Raw genomic sequence first — 13,101 nt, 5'->3', positions numbered from 1 at the left:
TTTCTTTTTTGTTAGATGAGAAATATTTTAACCCTTGAATGCGATTTAGAAAATCTTGGAGAAGCAGAACAGTTTCTTGTACAGGTGAGTCAATTATTGACTGTGTGCACTAAAGAAAAATGAAATTAAAATACAAATAAAAAAATGTTGTCCATTAGAGACCAGAGGACATTGATACCAGAAACATATCAAGAAGGGCAAAAAAAAAAACAACGTCTGGATAAACATTCTTTTACAACATTAGCAGTCATAATAAATATTGTGCATTTACGACTTTTCAAATATCTAATCTTATTATAACATGTTGCAGTCATTAGTGTCTTTAGGTCATTTTTTTTTGTCATGGTAATGTCAGTGTGTTTTCGACTTATAATTTTGACTGTCTCTTTCGTCGCTCTCTTAGCAAGTCAATCTACACTAAGGGAAAATAAATTAGTGTACCTGAAAAATGGAATATCGGTGTGCAATGTAAAATAGACATTTGTTCAAATAACTACTTAATGTTTGATAGATGATGGCTGTGGAACGCTTAGAAGAAAAGCTTAATATCATGCAATTTGTGGACCAATATCAGAAAACAGTTGATAGAAAGTACCAGGTAAGAAAGCATGCAGTGAACTTTGTAGCTTTGACTTAATCGTAAAATAATGGTATTATTTATTGTTGTTTTTATTCGTTTTTTTTTTATTTTAGTGTAAATTAAATTTGAGGTCGATCATAATATAAATGTATGTACGTAATGAATACCACACGAACAACACTTGATACTGGCGCAATATAATTTTCATGTAAATCAAAACAAAGGGGAAGAAAGCAGAAAGATAAACAAGGACCACAAAATCAATTATTAAAAATGTTTCTGTGGTCTACTTACACCTGTAGAAAGCACTGATTAAGTAGTTTTTTTTATTAATGTGGAAACCAATTTGAGTGAGAACAATATATTTTTAAGACAAAATCCGGTATCCATTTGTTCTCTCGATCATTTTGTTTGGAAACTTGAATATCTAAATTGTTTACTAAATGCATTTATTTTTCTAATGCCCGCGTCACACTGTCCCGATTTTTATATACGATGGACACCCGAATGCGAAAATTGTAAGTTCGTACGAAGTTGGTCCCGATCTCGTTAAAATACCAAAAAGTGACCGAAGCAAGTACGATGAATAACGAAGTCTATACGATGGTGCCGAAATTATATACGATAGCAAAAGATGGACATACGAAGGTTAACCGAAGACGGGTATTTAAGCTTCATATCTCAGCCGAAGCCTACACGATGGATCACGAAGGCTACACGATGGATTACGAAGGCTACACGATGGATCACGAAGGCTACACGATGGATTACGAAGGCTACACGATGGATTACGATGATGGCGCGATGGCCATACGATGTCTAAAAGACGTTGTATACAGCTTACGATGCATTTAAATTATATGCCGAAGGCATCACGCGTTTTAAATGGTTTGATTAATATTGAATATATGTTATATTGTACATTTAATTTCTGGTTTAATCATAAGACGGAAGACCGTGGGCTTGAAGGGTAAAACTTGACTCTGAGTCTCCAATATGTTACATACGAGGGGATGCCACGCTCGGCATTGCCTTGTTTGAACTGTAAAATGTGTGCACTAGTCTGAATAATCACCCATAATTATGCCCATGTTTACTGATCTATCTTAAAGGTAAGGTAATGGGTTCGTTGATCCCTTTTAATCAAAAAGAGCTCTTTCCAGGAGAATATCATAATAATATAGACAAAAGGAAGGATGTGGGGAAAGCAACAAATTTCGGCAAAATATGACATATAGAAAACAAAATGGTTATGGAGTAAACATTCGTGTGACAACAATTCAGACGATACATAAAAAATCAGAATAATGAAGAAAAAGTTGGTTTCCCTATATACGTGTACCTGCAGTGTTGGTGTACGAGGCGCGTTTATGATTTTCATTATGTTACTTGATATGAAGAATTGACAAAAAATAAAATTTTACTTGTAAAAGTAAATCCGGAGCCTGAAATAGCTGCTCTTCTTGTTCCATTTGAATTAATAGAAACAACGCTGTCGCCTTTCTTGTTCTCATAGAATCATATGATATGAGCTCCATGTTTTGTGAACGTCTTTCTTAACTGTCGTATTAGACTGACCAGTGCATATCGCGCATGGCACTTTAAATGTATTTTAGCGCGAAAATTAACTTACATTTAGCTGGATTTATTGCCGTCGTAGTTCCATCTTGTCGCCTTCGTACTTTTATTCGATGGCAACACGACGGGATTACGAGGTCTTTACGAAGTCGTGTTGCCATCGTAAGACCTTCGGGTAACTTCGTGATTCATTCGTGTAGACATCGTAATGCCAAAACTGCCCGATGGAAACGATGGAAACACGAATGCAATACGATGTTCAAAGATGCATTCCCGGTGACATTACGATGGTGAGGATGGTGATACGAACTCAATACGAACCCTCAACATCGGACGCACCTTCGTGTATTTTTTAACATGTTGGTTAAAGATGGCACTACGAATAGCCCGATCTGGATACGATCAGTCCCGATTTTGAAAATTTCCATAATCGTGTTGCCATCGGCGTAAAAATCGGGACAGTGTGACGTGGGCATAATTGAACACAACTACCTGATTTCCAAACGTGACAGGAGTAAGCGATGGTTTCTGTAAAAAAGATTCAAATCAGTCTTGCTTTTTCATACAATGGTTTTCCAAAATATTTCGAGAACTTTTATATCATTGTGAACAACGTGCTTCTTTTATATGTTACAGGAAGTTGCCCAAATAAAGGATTGTTGCAAAACCGTTATAGAATTTAAACATTTTAAGAGTTTACTTGAGGTGAGTGGCGTGTCTTTAAACTCATCTTTTATAATTGTATAATATATAATTGTACTAAAGTGACATGATTTAAACAATATTTCATCTAAGTTGGGAGTACTTTTAATTCCGCTATCTATTAACATTTGGTCCTTAATGAGGGATGGAAATACAGTCTATCAATTTTGTTTCCCATATGCACTGATTTAAGCAGAATAGTACGCGTTTTCAAAATATGAATGGAAAAATTTGACTAAAATTTATTTTATGAAAAAATCGAAAGCTGAAACTAGGCGAAATTTGAATAGATACTTTCACCAAATATTTAAGGGAAAATTTATGTTCTGGTTTTATTCTATCATTTCATTTCTTCAAATATTTTTAATAATTGTTTGTTTATCAATTGAACAGCGGCATACTACTGTTGCCTTTGTTATATAAAATCGTATAAATTTTCCTCTTAAAACACACAAGAATAATGCAAAGTGATTAAACTGTTGGTAATCAATGACATCAATAACAGAAATATAAATATCGTAAGATATACTAAATCAATACAAAAAGAGTTTTAAAAAAATAACTGCCCTATAAGGCCTACAAGAATAAACTATTTTTAACCATGAGAAAGACAATATAATTTTAAAGAGTAAACAGAGTCCTACTTTTACTACAGTCGACTCGTCAAGTTTATTAGGCTATTTATTGTATATGCAGGACGAGCGTTTCCTATTCAAAAACACATTGTTTGACTTGTCTATTCTGTAGAGAGACCTGTTCTTATCACCTCGATAGTATTTTCATTTTTTATTATCAATCTTAGAACAATGAAAATATAGCGTAATACCATGTAAATTCTGGACTTACCATTACAATTAAAACCTATATGAATATGCCTACAACAATCATTCATAAGAAAACAAACGTTATATTTGAACTTAAGTCATATTGTTTGATAACATTGATACTTAGTCATGTTAGCATGTGTTCCAGAGAAGCTCCTCATTTACTCATTTACATTGAAGTTGATTTATTCTTATTTTTCTAGGTAATAAAAAAATACATGGTAGACAATTTCTACACTACACCGTTAGACTTTAAATTATCATTTTTAATAGAAGTAAGTACAAAGAGTATATTATAGAACGCAAACATATTTTCTTTACATTCAAATACTTATTTGAAATTATACAACATAATTGATACAGATATTGAATATGTATTACCACCGTTATATTTCTGAAAGTGAAACACAAATAGACGATGGACAATTAGACAACTATTCTATATATAAAATAGAAGGATATTTACATGTTCTAGTCACTGTGTGACCTTCAATATGCAATTAAGACAACTATCTTACATATGAAATAGTAGGAGGATGTTTACAGAAACTAGCCACTGTATGTTTTTTTTTCAACTGGATAATTATGTTAAATGTAGTTCAATTTGCTTATCAAAATAATATCTTATATATAAAATACCGTTGAATAAAACCAACGTCATTACCTTTTTTTTTTTTAACCAAAAAGACATGTAACATAAAATTCAATAATAAAAACTGTTGTTTTTGCGTATTACAGATGGATTCAACATGCCTTGAACCTACGAAATGGAATCTTTTGAGGACTATAGTTGAAGAAATATGTAGCACACATCCGTATTTACTGCACTGGTACAACGATATATCAATTGACTGTGACGAGAAAGGTAATAGTTGATAAATCTGACAACACTATTAAAAATTATATTTAGTCATACAGTTTAGTTCATTTCTAAATTGTTCATATATTCTCCATAGGAAAATTTAACTATGTAGTAGTTGGAACAGTATAAGCTGTTTAACCGGATATTATTTTGTAAACGTGTTTAAAAAAAGTTTCATGAGTGTGCTAAATTACTTACCAGGCAGAAAAAAATTATGACACAGTTTGTTAGACAGTAAAATATCAAAACAAAGAAATGTGGAATGATTGCCATTAAAATATCCACCAAAGTTCAAATGAATTGGATGTAAAAATACATATTTTGTATGCATATTCTGATTAGTTTCAAGGTTAATGATATACTTGACTTATGTCAAAATAAACAAGGATAAAAAAGAAAAAAAAAGGCATATTTTTATTTTGTTATATATTTTTGGTATTTTGAAGGATGATTGTCATCAGATATTCGGTATATTAATGAAGTGCCATTTAGAGTTTTGACTGTAATCCCCTACATTTCTTCATGTAGGTAAAAAAAACATTTTTGAAAATATTAAAGAAATCTTTTGATTTTTTGTTTAATTTTCTTCTATTTTTTTAGTTGATTTATTTATACTCTACATGTATAATATACAAAACTCGTTATTTTTAAAACAGAGCAGTGAACATCCTTGATTTGAATATATGGATATGTGCAGCGATATATGAGCATAAAAGACAGTAGTTTTATGTACTAGTAGCCTGTACAACATTAAATCAAATATAAAGATATTTACATTTGCATATATTTCTGTGTTTGTTATTTCAGTTTCCATCAAAAGCTTTCAGCTATTTATAGATGAAACGAAACGTGGTATCAAGGTCATGGAAACGGAACAGTCAAAGTGTCCATCAGAAGACCTTAATGTATCCTTTTTTGTAAATGATTAAATGACTTATATTGCTTTTTCAAACAGATAATAGTATGCTTTATATTTTGATAATAATAGTATAAAGAGTATTAAACATATCATTATTTTTTTCAGAAACGAGCAGGTAGAGATAAGTGTTTAATTTGATTTAAAAGAAAAGATGTTAACACAAATATCATATTTTGGGGAGTGTATGTGTTAAAATAATTGTACCATTTGAAACGATTTGTTATAGTTTCAAATGAAAATTCAACACAGATCTGAACATAAAAATTAGACGTTAATTTGTTGTTATTTGAGCAGATAGCATATTACCTTCATCAAATAGCTGTTCTCAAAACAATTGAATTTGATCAGGTGTCTTTAAATATTGATTATTAGAAAATTATCTATATGTATTTCGTGTACATGTTTTTCTTTACAAACAATTAATGAGACTATTTATGAAATTTACATGTATAATATTAGATCATGTAGATCATGTTGTTCCTTAAGTTCTATTCAGAAAACTCACCATTCAGTGTGCAGCCGATTTAATTCTTTTTATGAACATTTTCAAGAAATGGACAGACTATTTAGTGATGTTTGCGTCCTTTGCAATGAAAACAAAGAAATAATAGAACCAGCAGACCTGTTATCAAACATAAATACGTTTGCAATACGTTTTGAGGTATGTTTTAGGCTGTTATAATTCATTATTTACTATTTGCACATTTGTAAATAAGGATTTATAGTGCGGTGACAGAAGTGTAAAAAGTCGTCTAGATCGCGAGTTTAATCTCCCCAAATAACACACGGCTAAAAATGGTCTTAACTTAAAGACAAATATGTCTTCTTTAGTTTTTGCCCTGTCGTCAGAATTTCGTACGGTCACTTTTTTCTAATAAGACGTGGCACGGTACTTGTCTATCCCAAATTCATGTATTTGGTTTTCATGTTACATTTGTTATTCTAGTGGTGTTTTGTCTGATGATTGGTCTGTTTCTGTGTGTGTTGCGTTTCGATGTTGTGTCGTTGTTCTCCTCTTATATTTAATGCGTTTCGCTCGGTTTTGGTTTGTTACCCCGATTTTGTTTTTTGTCCATGGATTTATGAGTTTTGAACAGCGGTATACTACTGTTGCCTTTATTTTTTAAGGACTGGTAGTATATTGGAGAGTTTCAACCCCCCTTTTCCAAAATGTAAAAAATGGGTATGTTTGCTTACATTTAATTGAAATCGTTTTTCCTGAAGCTATTTTTACATGTCAAAATATGCTGTTCAGTATTTTATTTTCTTCTAATCTATAAAATTTGTGAAGTTCAGACTATTTAAAATTGAGGTAATTTTAATTGCATATTCAGACTCAAACTTTAGTTTCTTCTTCATAGTAGTAATAAAAATTATCCCATAATACTTTAAGCATATAGTATTTAATAAAACTAATAAGTGATAAAAATTTCGGAACCAAAATATGAAAAAAACCTTAAGAAATCAATGGAAAAAGAATGGAGTAAAAATCTTCAATTTCAACACGGAACTCAATCACTTGCCTTCCGTCCCATTTTGTGTATTAGTCAATATTTTGCTCTCAAATGATATATGAAATTACTACCTTTTTCGCTATTATATACACATATTTTCAATTAAAGTGCACTGATATATGCCACATACTTTGTTTGTATATGTTTATATTCTATGTTTTTTCGTTATAAAACATCAAATATACTTTGTCAGAAAAGTCTTATTGTTAAATCAAAATAATTGACGGATAGTTTCAGTAAATATTCCGTGATATGTCAAGTCCTTTGCAAAAGAGGGACGAAAGATACCAAAGGGACAGTCCAACTCATAAATCTAAAACAAACTGACAACGCCATGGCTAAAAATGAAAAAGACAAACAAACAACAGCACACACGACACAACATAGAAAACTAAAGAATAAACCACACGAACCACACCAAAAAACTAGGGGTGATCTCAGGTGCTCCGGAAGGGTAAGCAGATCCTGCTCCACATGCGGCACCCGTCGTGTTGCTTATGTGATAACAAATCCGGTAAATGGTCTAATTCGGTAGGTCACATTCATGAAAGGGAAGGGGATTGTAGTTACGACGTAAGGAACATATCCGATATCATTTGTGAAACGGTTATTCCATAACGGTCAACCAACTCGTGATGGCGTCCGTAAAATTTACGAAGGGATGATTTCAACTTCACCATTTGGAACTCTTGGTTTAATAGCTTCCTTGTGAGCAGCAACCCTCTATCAAGAAAATCATGATAGGAAATGCAAGCACGGGAATATCGTATCAATTGGGAGATATATACCCCGTATGCAGGTGCTGCTGGAATGTTGCTACTTAGAAATGGAAAGTTCACAATTGGAAAGCTGAAATCATCTCTTTTGTCGTAAAGTTTTTTTTGCAACTTGCTCAATTAAGTCCAAAGAACAGACAAGTCGTTAAATTTTATGCAGTGAATAAAAAATATGCTAAAAAAAACCTCGATTGAAATTTTAAGTCAATTTACCAGTTTAGAGAAGTCGACTTTTGTATCTGCATTGCATAAAAGATTGGATGAGGGGAACATCAAGATGTTTCATGCGATAGCTGTTAATTTGAAGAACTCCGTGCAGGAAGTTTGACGACATACAATTATCTGACTGTTGTCCCTCAGTTTCGGGTATTCAGTGTACACGTTCTAGAATGCAGTCGTTCATCTGGAGCACTTGTATATTTTGTTGCAACAAAGCATTTTAGAAAGATAAAAAATTACTCAAGTTTGAATCAGATGAGCGTATTAAAAATGTTTTATCCGTGTCAGATAAAGTTAAAGTTGAAATAGTTTCCCGTCCATCTTTTAAACTTCAAGCACTCTGTTATTTTGGTTGCATTACAAAATATTTGCTAAAAACGAAAAAAAAAAATCCAAACCCGTGGAAGCAGATATTTCAGAACACGATACTATAACATATTATTTAGTAGCAAATTAACTATTTTAGATGGCATATAAGTTTCTAGTCAATTGAAAACTGACCTCAAAATCTCAATGTCAACTGTAATAGACACAAATAACGGACAGATATTTAATTCCGCTGCAAGTTTACTTAGAAAAGACATCGAAACTCTAAAGAAGACTACCCAACTTTGGATGAATTGTTTCTTCCTTCTTAATTCAGTCAATGCCTTCGTATTTATTGCAATTCATTCTATGGTTACTCAATGAAACTGCCTACAGCCAAGACTATTCTCAGGAAATGGCACCAGAGAAATTGTGGACATGCTAAGCAATTGTTGAGGCAATCTTTTTTATTTTACTCCTTTTCATTTAGGATTGGCTTTACAAATGTACCGTGAGTTTGGTTCAAAACACCTTGTTGAAACATTGAATGCCAATGGATTTTATGCTTCTTAAAATAAAGTGCGACGCTGTCTAATGTGTTGTCAACCATGAAATTGAGCGAATTCAAGATAGTGTGTAATTCTCGTATGATGTTTCCCCAGCATCTTTGCAGACAAGCATATGGATGTCATCACACCTTCCTAAGCCCCCTTATAGATCTCTGTTAAATCTTGGATGAATTGATAGGGATGGTTTGAAGCTGGTAATTTTTAGGAACAAATGTCTTCGGACTTCCTACAATACCTTGTCTGTACTTGTAAAGAAAAACTCAAAATAACGTGTTTGCTTTGAGCAGAACCTTTCATGTGCAGACCTGTGTGCCATGAGTGAAATGTGTAGAAATATTAAAACATGTCAAAATGTTAGAAATTATTATAAATTAAGGAATGTATCTCCCTCATGCAAAGCTCTGATTCATTTCACGGATTTGGCTATACTTTTTGGAACTTTTGGATTATAGCTCTTCATCTTTAATATAAGCTTTGGATTTCACATATTTTGGCCACGAGCATCACTGAAGAGACATGTATTGTCGAAATGCGCATCTGGTGCAGAAAAAATGGTACCGTTATTGTTATTGTGACAGTTGATGAAAATGAAGATGATGGAGATAAGGGTTGATTTGATATAAAGCTTGTTGCACTGGTACACTCGAATCCAGTCCCGAGGTTAGGGGATTGTTGGCGTGCCCTTAAAAGAGTTAAATCCCGCCACTATCTGTATGTGTCAGTTTTAAGTTACGAGATGGTAATACAGTGTTTGTCGTTTGTTTCTATATACTATATTGGTTTCTTTATTATTTATTTTGTACATTAATCAGGCCGTTAGATTTTTTGTTTGTTTTACATTATTCGTTTCGGGAATTGAAGACTTTGCAGTATGACTTTTACTCATTGTTGAAACCCGTACGGGACCTATAATTGTTTTATGTCTCATTTGGTCTCATTTGGAGAGTTGTCTCATTTGCAATCATATCACATCTTCTTTTTTTATATGGAATACTTTTGAAGTCTGTCGTACGTTGCAAGGGAAAAAAGGCGGGATATAGTTAAAAACCTATAATGTAACAGATATTAACCAGAGTTAAATACACAACAAAAGATAATACTATGGTAGCAGTAATAATTGTGAAAAAAAAACAAAAAGCAACGAGTAGTCTATAAAAAACCTGAAGTATCCGCAAATTCAATTTGAGGTCATATTTGACTGTAGTGTTCTATGGCTTTGGTTTGATACCTCACCCAATATGATAGTTTAAAAAATAATTTTAAAGTATTGTCCTGCATGACACTTGATTTTTACCTGAAATTGATATTTTTCATAAGGTTTAGGTGCTCTTAACATTTTATAGGTTGAAAACATGATTTTTGAAGTTTTGTTTATATAACGTCGTTTTAGGATTTTTTTGGATAAAAAAATCTCAGTGATTAAGGTTTATGTATAATAACAAACATTACTAAAGCCAAAACAGTATCATTTGTATTTAGGTAGAGTTTAGGAATAGAAAAAAATGTCAAAATTGAAACCCACCCAAATTTTCACAAATTTTTACATATGACCTTTGACCTCAATTTAAAAAAAATGTGACCATATCAAGTCCTGACGACAGGCATATTATCATAGTACACGATTTCCTCTTTCCAATGATATATTATGTAGGTGTGTGTTCGGTGGGGAGATTAAATTCCAAAAAATCTGCCTTCAGTTACTGCACTATTAAAACATTTCCAGATACATTGTAGGATGTATACTGCATTAATTACATTTAAAAATTATATGGTGTGTAGTGCACACGAGTTGGTAAGCTGAAATAAAAAAAGGAAAACAATATGCTAGTTTATTTATTGGCTGACATGTATAGTTGTTAAGGGACCTTGGTTGCCAAGTGGTCTAAGTAGTTACTACTGTAATCACTAGCCAGTCAACAATGAGGTTGTGAATTCGAACCCCGCTCGTGTGGGTGCACTCGACTCCGATCTTAATTGACTAGGATTGTCAGTTTTCCTATCGATGGTTGGTGGTTTTCTCCGGGCAATCCGGCTTCATCCACCAATAAAAACTGGCTTCCACGAAATAGTCTAAATGCGGTGCTTAACAATGGCGTTAAAACACCAAATATCAAATCAAATGTATAGTGGTTATACAATGTTGTGTTTCCAGACATCGACTGAAATTATGGGCATTACAACTGTTTGTTCCTACCTTTTTCATGCGTTCAATAAATCAACATGGTTATGGTTGTATTGACTATTCTTTCCTTCTAATCGTGTTTGAATAGTTCAAAAACCGTTTCAGTAAAGTTGTTTTGGCTTACTCAAAAATTGTCAAATGAATTATATAAAAGTGTTTAGGAATACAAAATAATGTGTAGCCAAATTTAAATATGTTTCGTGTACAGAACTTCCGAGTGCATGGTCTGTTCCAGTATATATTTAAATAAATATTTCAATGATGGCTTTTCCGTGTAGCGTATTGTTTTTTTAATTGTTTTCTTAAATATACAAAAAACTACATAGTGATTGTAAAACAACATTGCAACAGCTAAATCAAAATGAACGTTAACATTTGTTCATGATATTACTTCACAATTATTTATATCAATTATTTCAATTCATTACAGAATTTAGTTGGAAAATTACCTGTCAGAAAATTACAAAAGGATATCACTTTACAGCCACTTCCGGACTACATGAGTCAAAAAGAAACTGAATTTCAAAAACAAACTGAATTAAAATTGTTTTCTCAGGAAATGATAGAATCGGATTTGGACACGTTTGGACTGAACGCAACAAAGCAAATTGACGACAAGGAACGAATAAAAAATTGGATTGTAATGACAACGCCATCACAATATGTAGATCCTTGTGTTTTCGTTGACCAATCATACACTTCAAAAAACAAAGACGGTGAGAAGTGGTGTAAATTAAAACATCAAGACAGTGATAGCGGGGACAGTGCATTCGAAGGATCAGGGGGACGTTGTTTGAAAAAGTATGTCATGACAAAAGAAGAAAGTAAACAACGGACAAGTTCACCTCTGTTGACATCTAATCTTACAAACGAACCTCCACCTGACTACCCAAGAAGTAACTCCCCTGACTTGGTTGAGAATCAATATGATGACTTAAGTAGTGAGGTGTCACGGATCCTTCAGGAGTTTGAAGGAGATTTAAATGGTTACGAAACCCATCTATCTAGTCCTGTCAATCGAAAATTTTATACCATTCGGTCTATCATTCATTTATAAATTATTTTATTTTCCATTTTGACTAAAAGGGAAAATACTATATATTAAGCTGTAGGGAACACATTTTAAAGCTAAAAAGGAACAATATATAATAAATATATACCACTAACGAAATTATGATAAATAATAAAACAACACATGTAAATAAATAATAAGACATTTTGTAAGACCTGAGTTCAGCTTTATAAATCAATGTTTACCTATTGCTTATCAAATGTTATCATACGTTTGGTTATTCATTATTTTTGAATTCCAATTTTCTCTACGGTGGAAAACACTAGTTTTATTCTATCTGAAGTTGTAATTGTATTGATATATATTAACTTGTTATATTTGAGCTGTATATTACCTCATGACAATATTATTAATTGACTGTGCAATAAATAGACATACATATTTATTTATTTTTGTTCATGAAAACAGTTACGAATAGAGAAAAGTAGAATATCCAAAATACCGAACTCAGAAGAAAATTCAAAACAGAAAGTCCCTAATTAAATGTCAAAATCAAATCTCAAACTCATCAAACGAATGGATAACAACTATTATATTCCTGACTTGATACCGACATGTTTATATGTGAAAAATGATGGATTAAACCTTGTTTTACGAAAGGGTGATAGTTTAAACACCTGTAATCAGGTCTTCCGTCGTAAATTGTACAGTCCAGCAAGGATGTGATGCAAGTTTTTTACGTTTGATTCCAATGGATTTCAAATGCATTTCCAATATTATCTGTTATTCTGTGTTGACTTGAGTTATCATTGATATGTTCATAATGATAAATTAACCGTTAACAAAACTTAGATTTTTTTAAATACTAAGGCTTTTCTACCTCAGGAATAGATTACCTTAGCTGTATTTGGCAAAAATTTTAGGAATGTTTGTTCCTCAATGCTCTTCAACTTTTACTTTATTTTGCCTTTTAAACATTTTTGGATTCGAGCGTCACTGATGAGTCTTTTGTAGAAGAAACGCGCGTCTGGCGTAAGTGTAAAATTTTAGTCCTGGTA

At 32.3% G+C, this 13,101-nt stretch overlaps 1 protein-coding gene across 7 annotated transcripts in view; it reads left to right on the top strand.

Moving 5' to 3' along the window:
* LOC143044355 (formin-like protein 3) overlaps positions 1–12,491 on the top strand; it is a 40,831-nt gene extending 28,340 nt beyond the window's left edge. For 6 of the 7 annotated variants that reach the window (XM_076216314.1, XM_076216315.1, XM_076216309.1 and 3 more), the window contains 8 exons: positions 16–84; positions 512–598; positions 2,795–2,863; positions 3,888–3,959; positions 4,423–4,549; positions 5,354–5,451; positions 5,962–6,126; positions 11,462–12,490. In XM_076216314.1, the coding sequence (XP_076072429.1) occupies positions 16–84; positions 512–598; positions 2,795–2,863; positions 3,888–3,959; positions 4,423–4,549; positions 5,354–5,451; positions 5,962–6,126; positions 11,462–12,088 (1,314 nt within the window). In that variant the 3' untranslated portion in view covers positions 12,089–12,490. Of the gene's footprint in view, positions 1–15; positions 85–511; positions 599–2,794; positions 2,864–3,887; positions 3,960–4,422; positions 4,550–5,353; positions 5,452–5,961; positions 6,127–11,461 lie in introns of all 7 variants that reach the window. The other variant, XM_076216313.1, reaches the window with a different exon arrangement.
* Positions 12,492–13,101: the final 610 nt, after the last annotated feature.

Source organism: Mytilus galloprovincialis, chromosome 9 (assembly GCF_965363235.1).
Source record: "Mytilus galloprovincialis chromosome 9, xbMytGall1.hap1.1, whole genome shotgun sequence".
Taxonomy (NCBI): domain Eukaryota; kingdom Metazoa; phylum Mollusca; class Bivalvia; order Mytilida; family Mytilidae; genus Mytilus; species Mytilus galloprovincialis.
The sequence above is the reverse complement of the archived record's forward strand: the minus strand, read 5'-3'. Positions and strand labels throughout refer to the sequence as shown.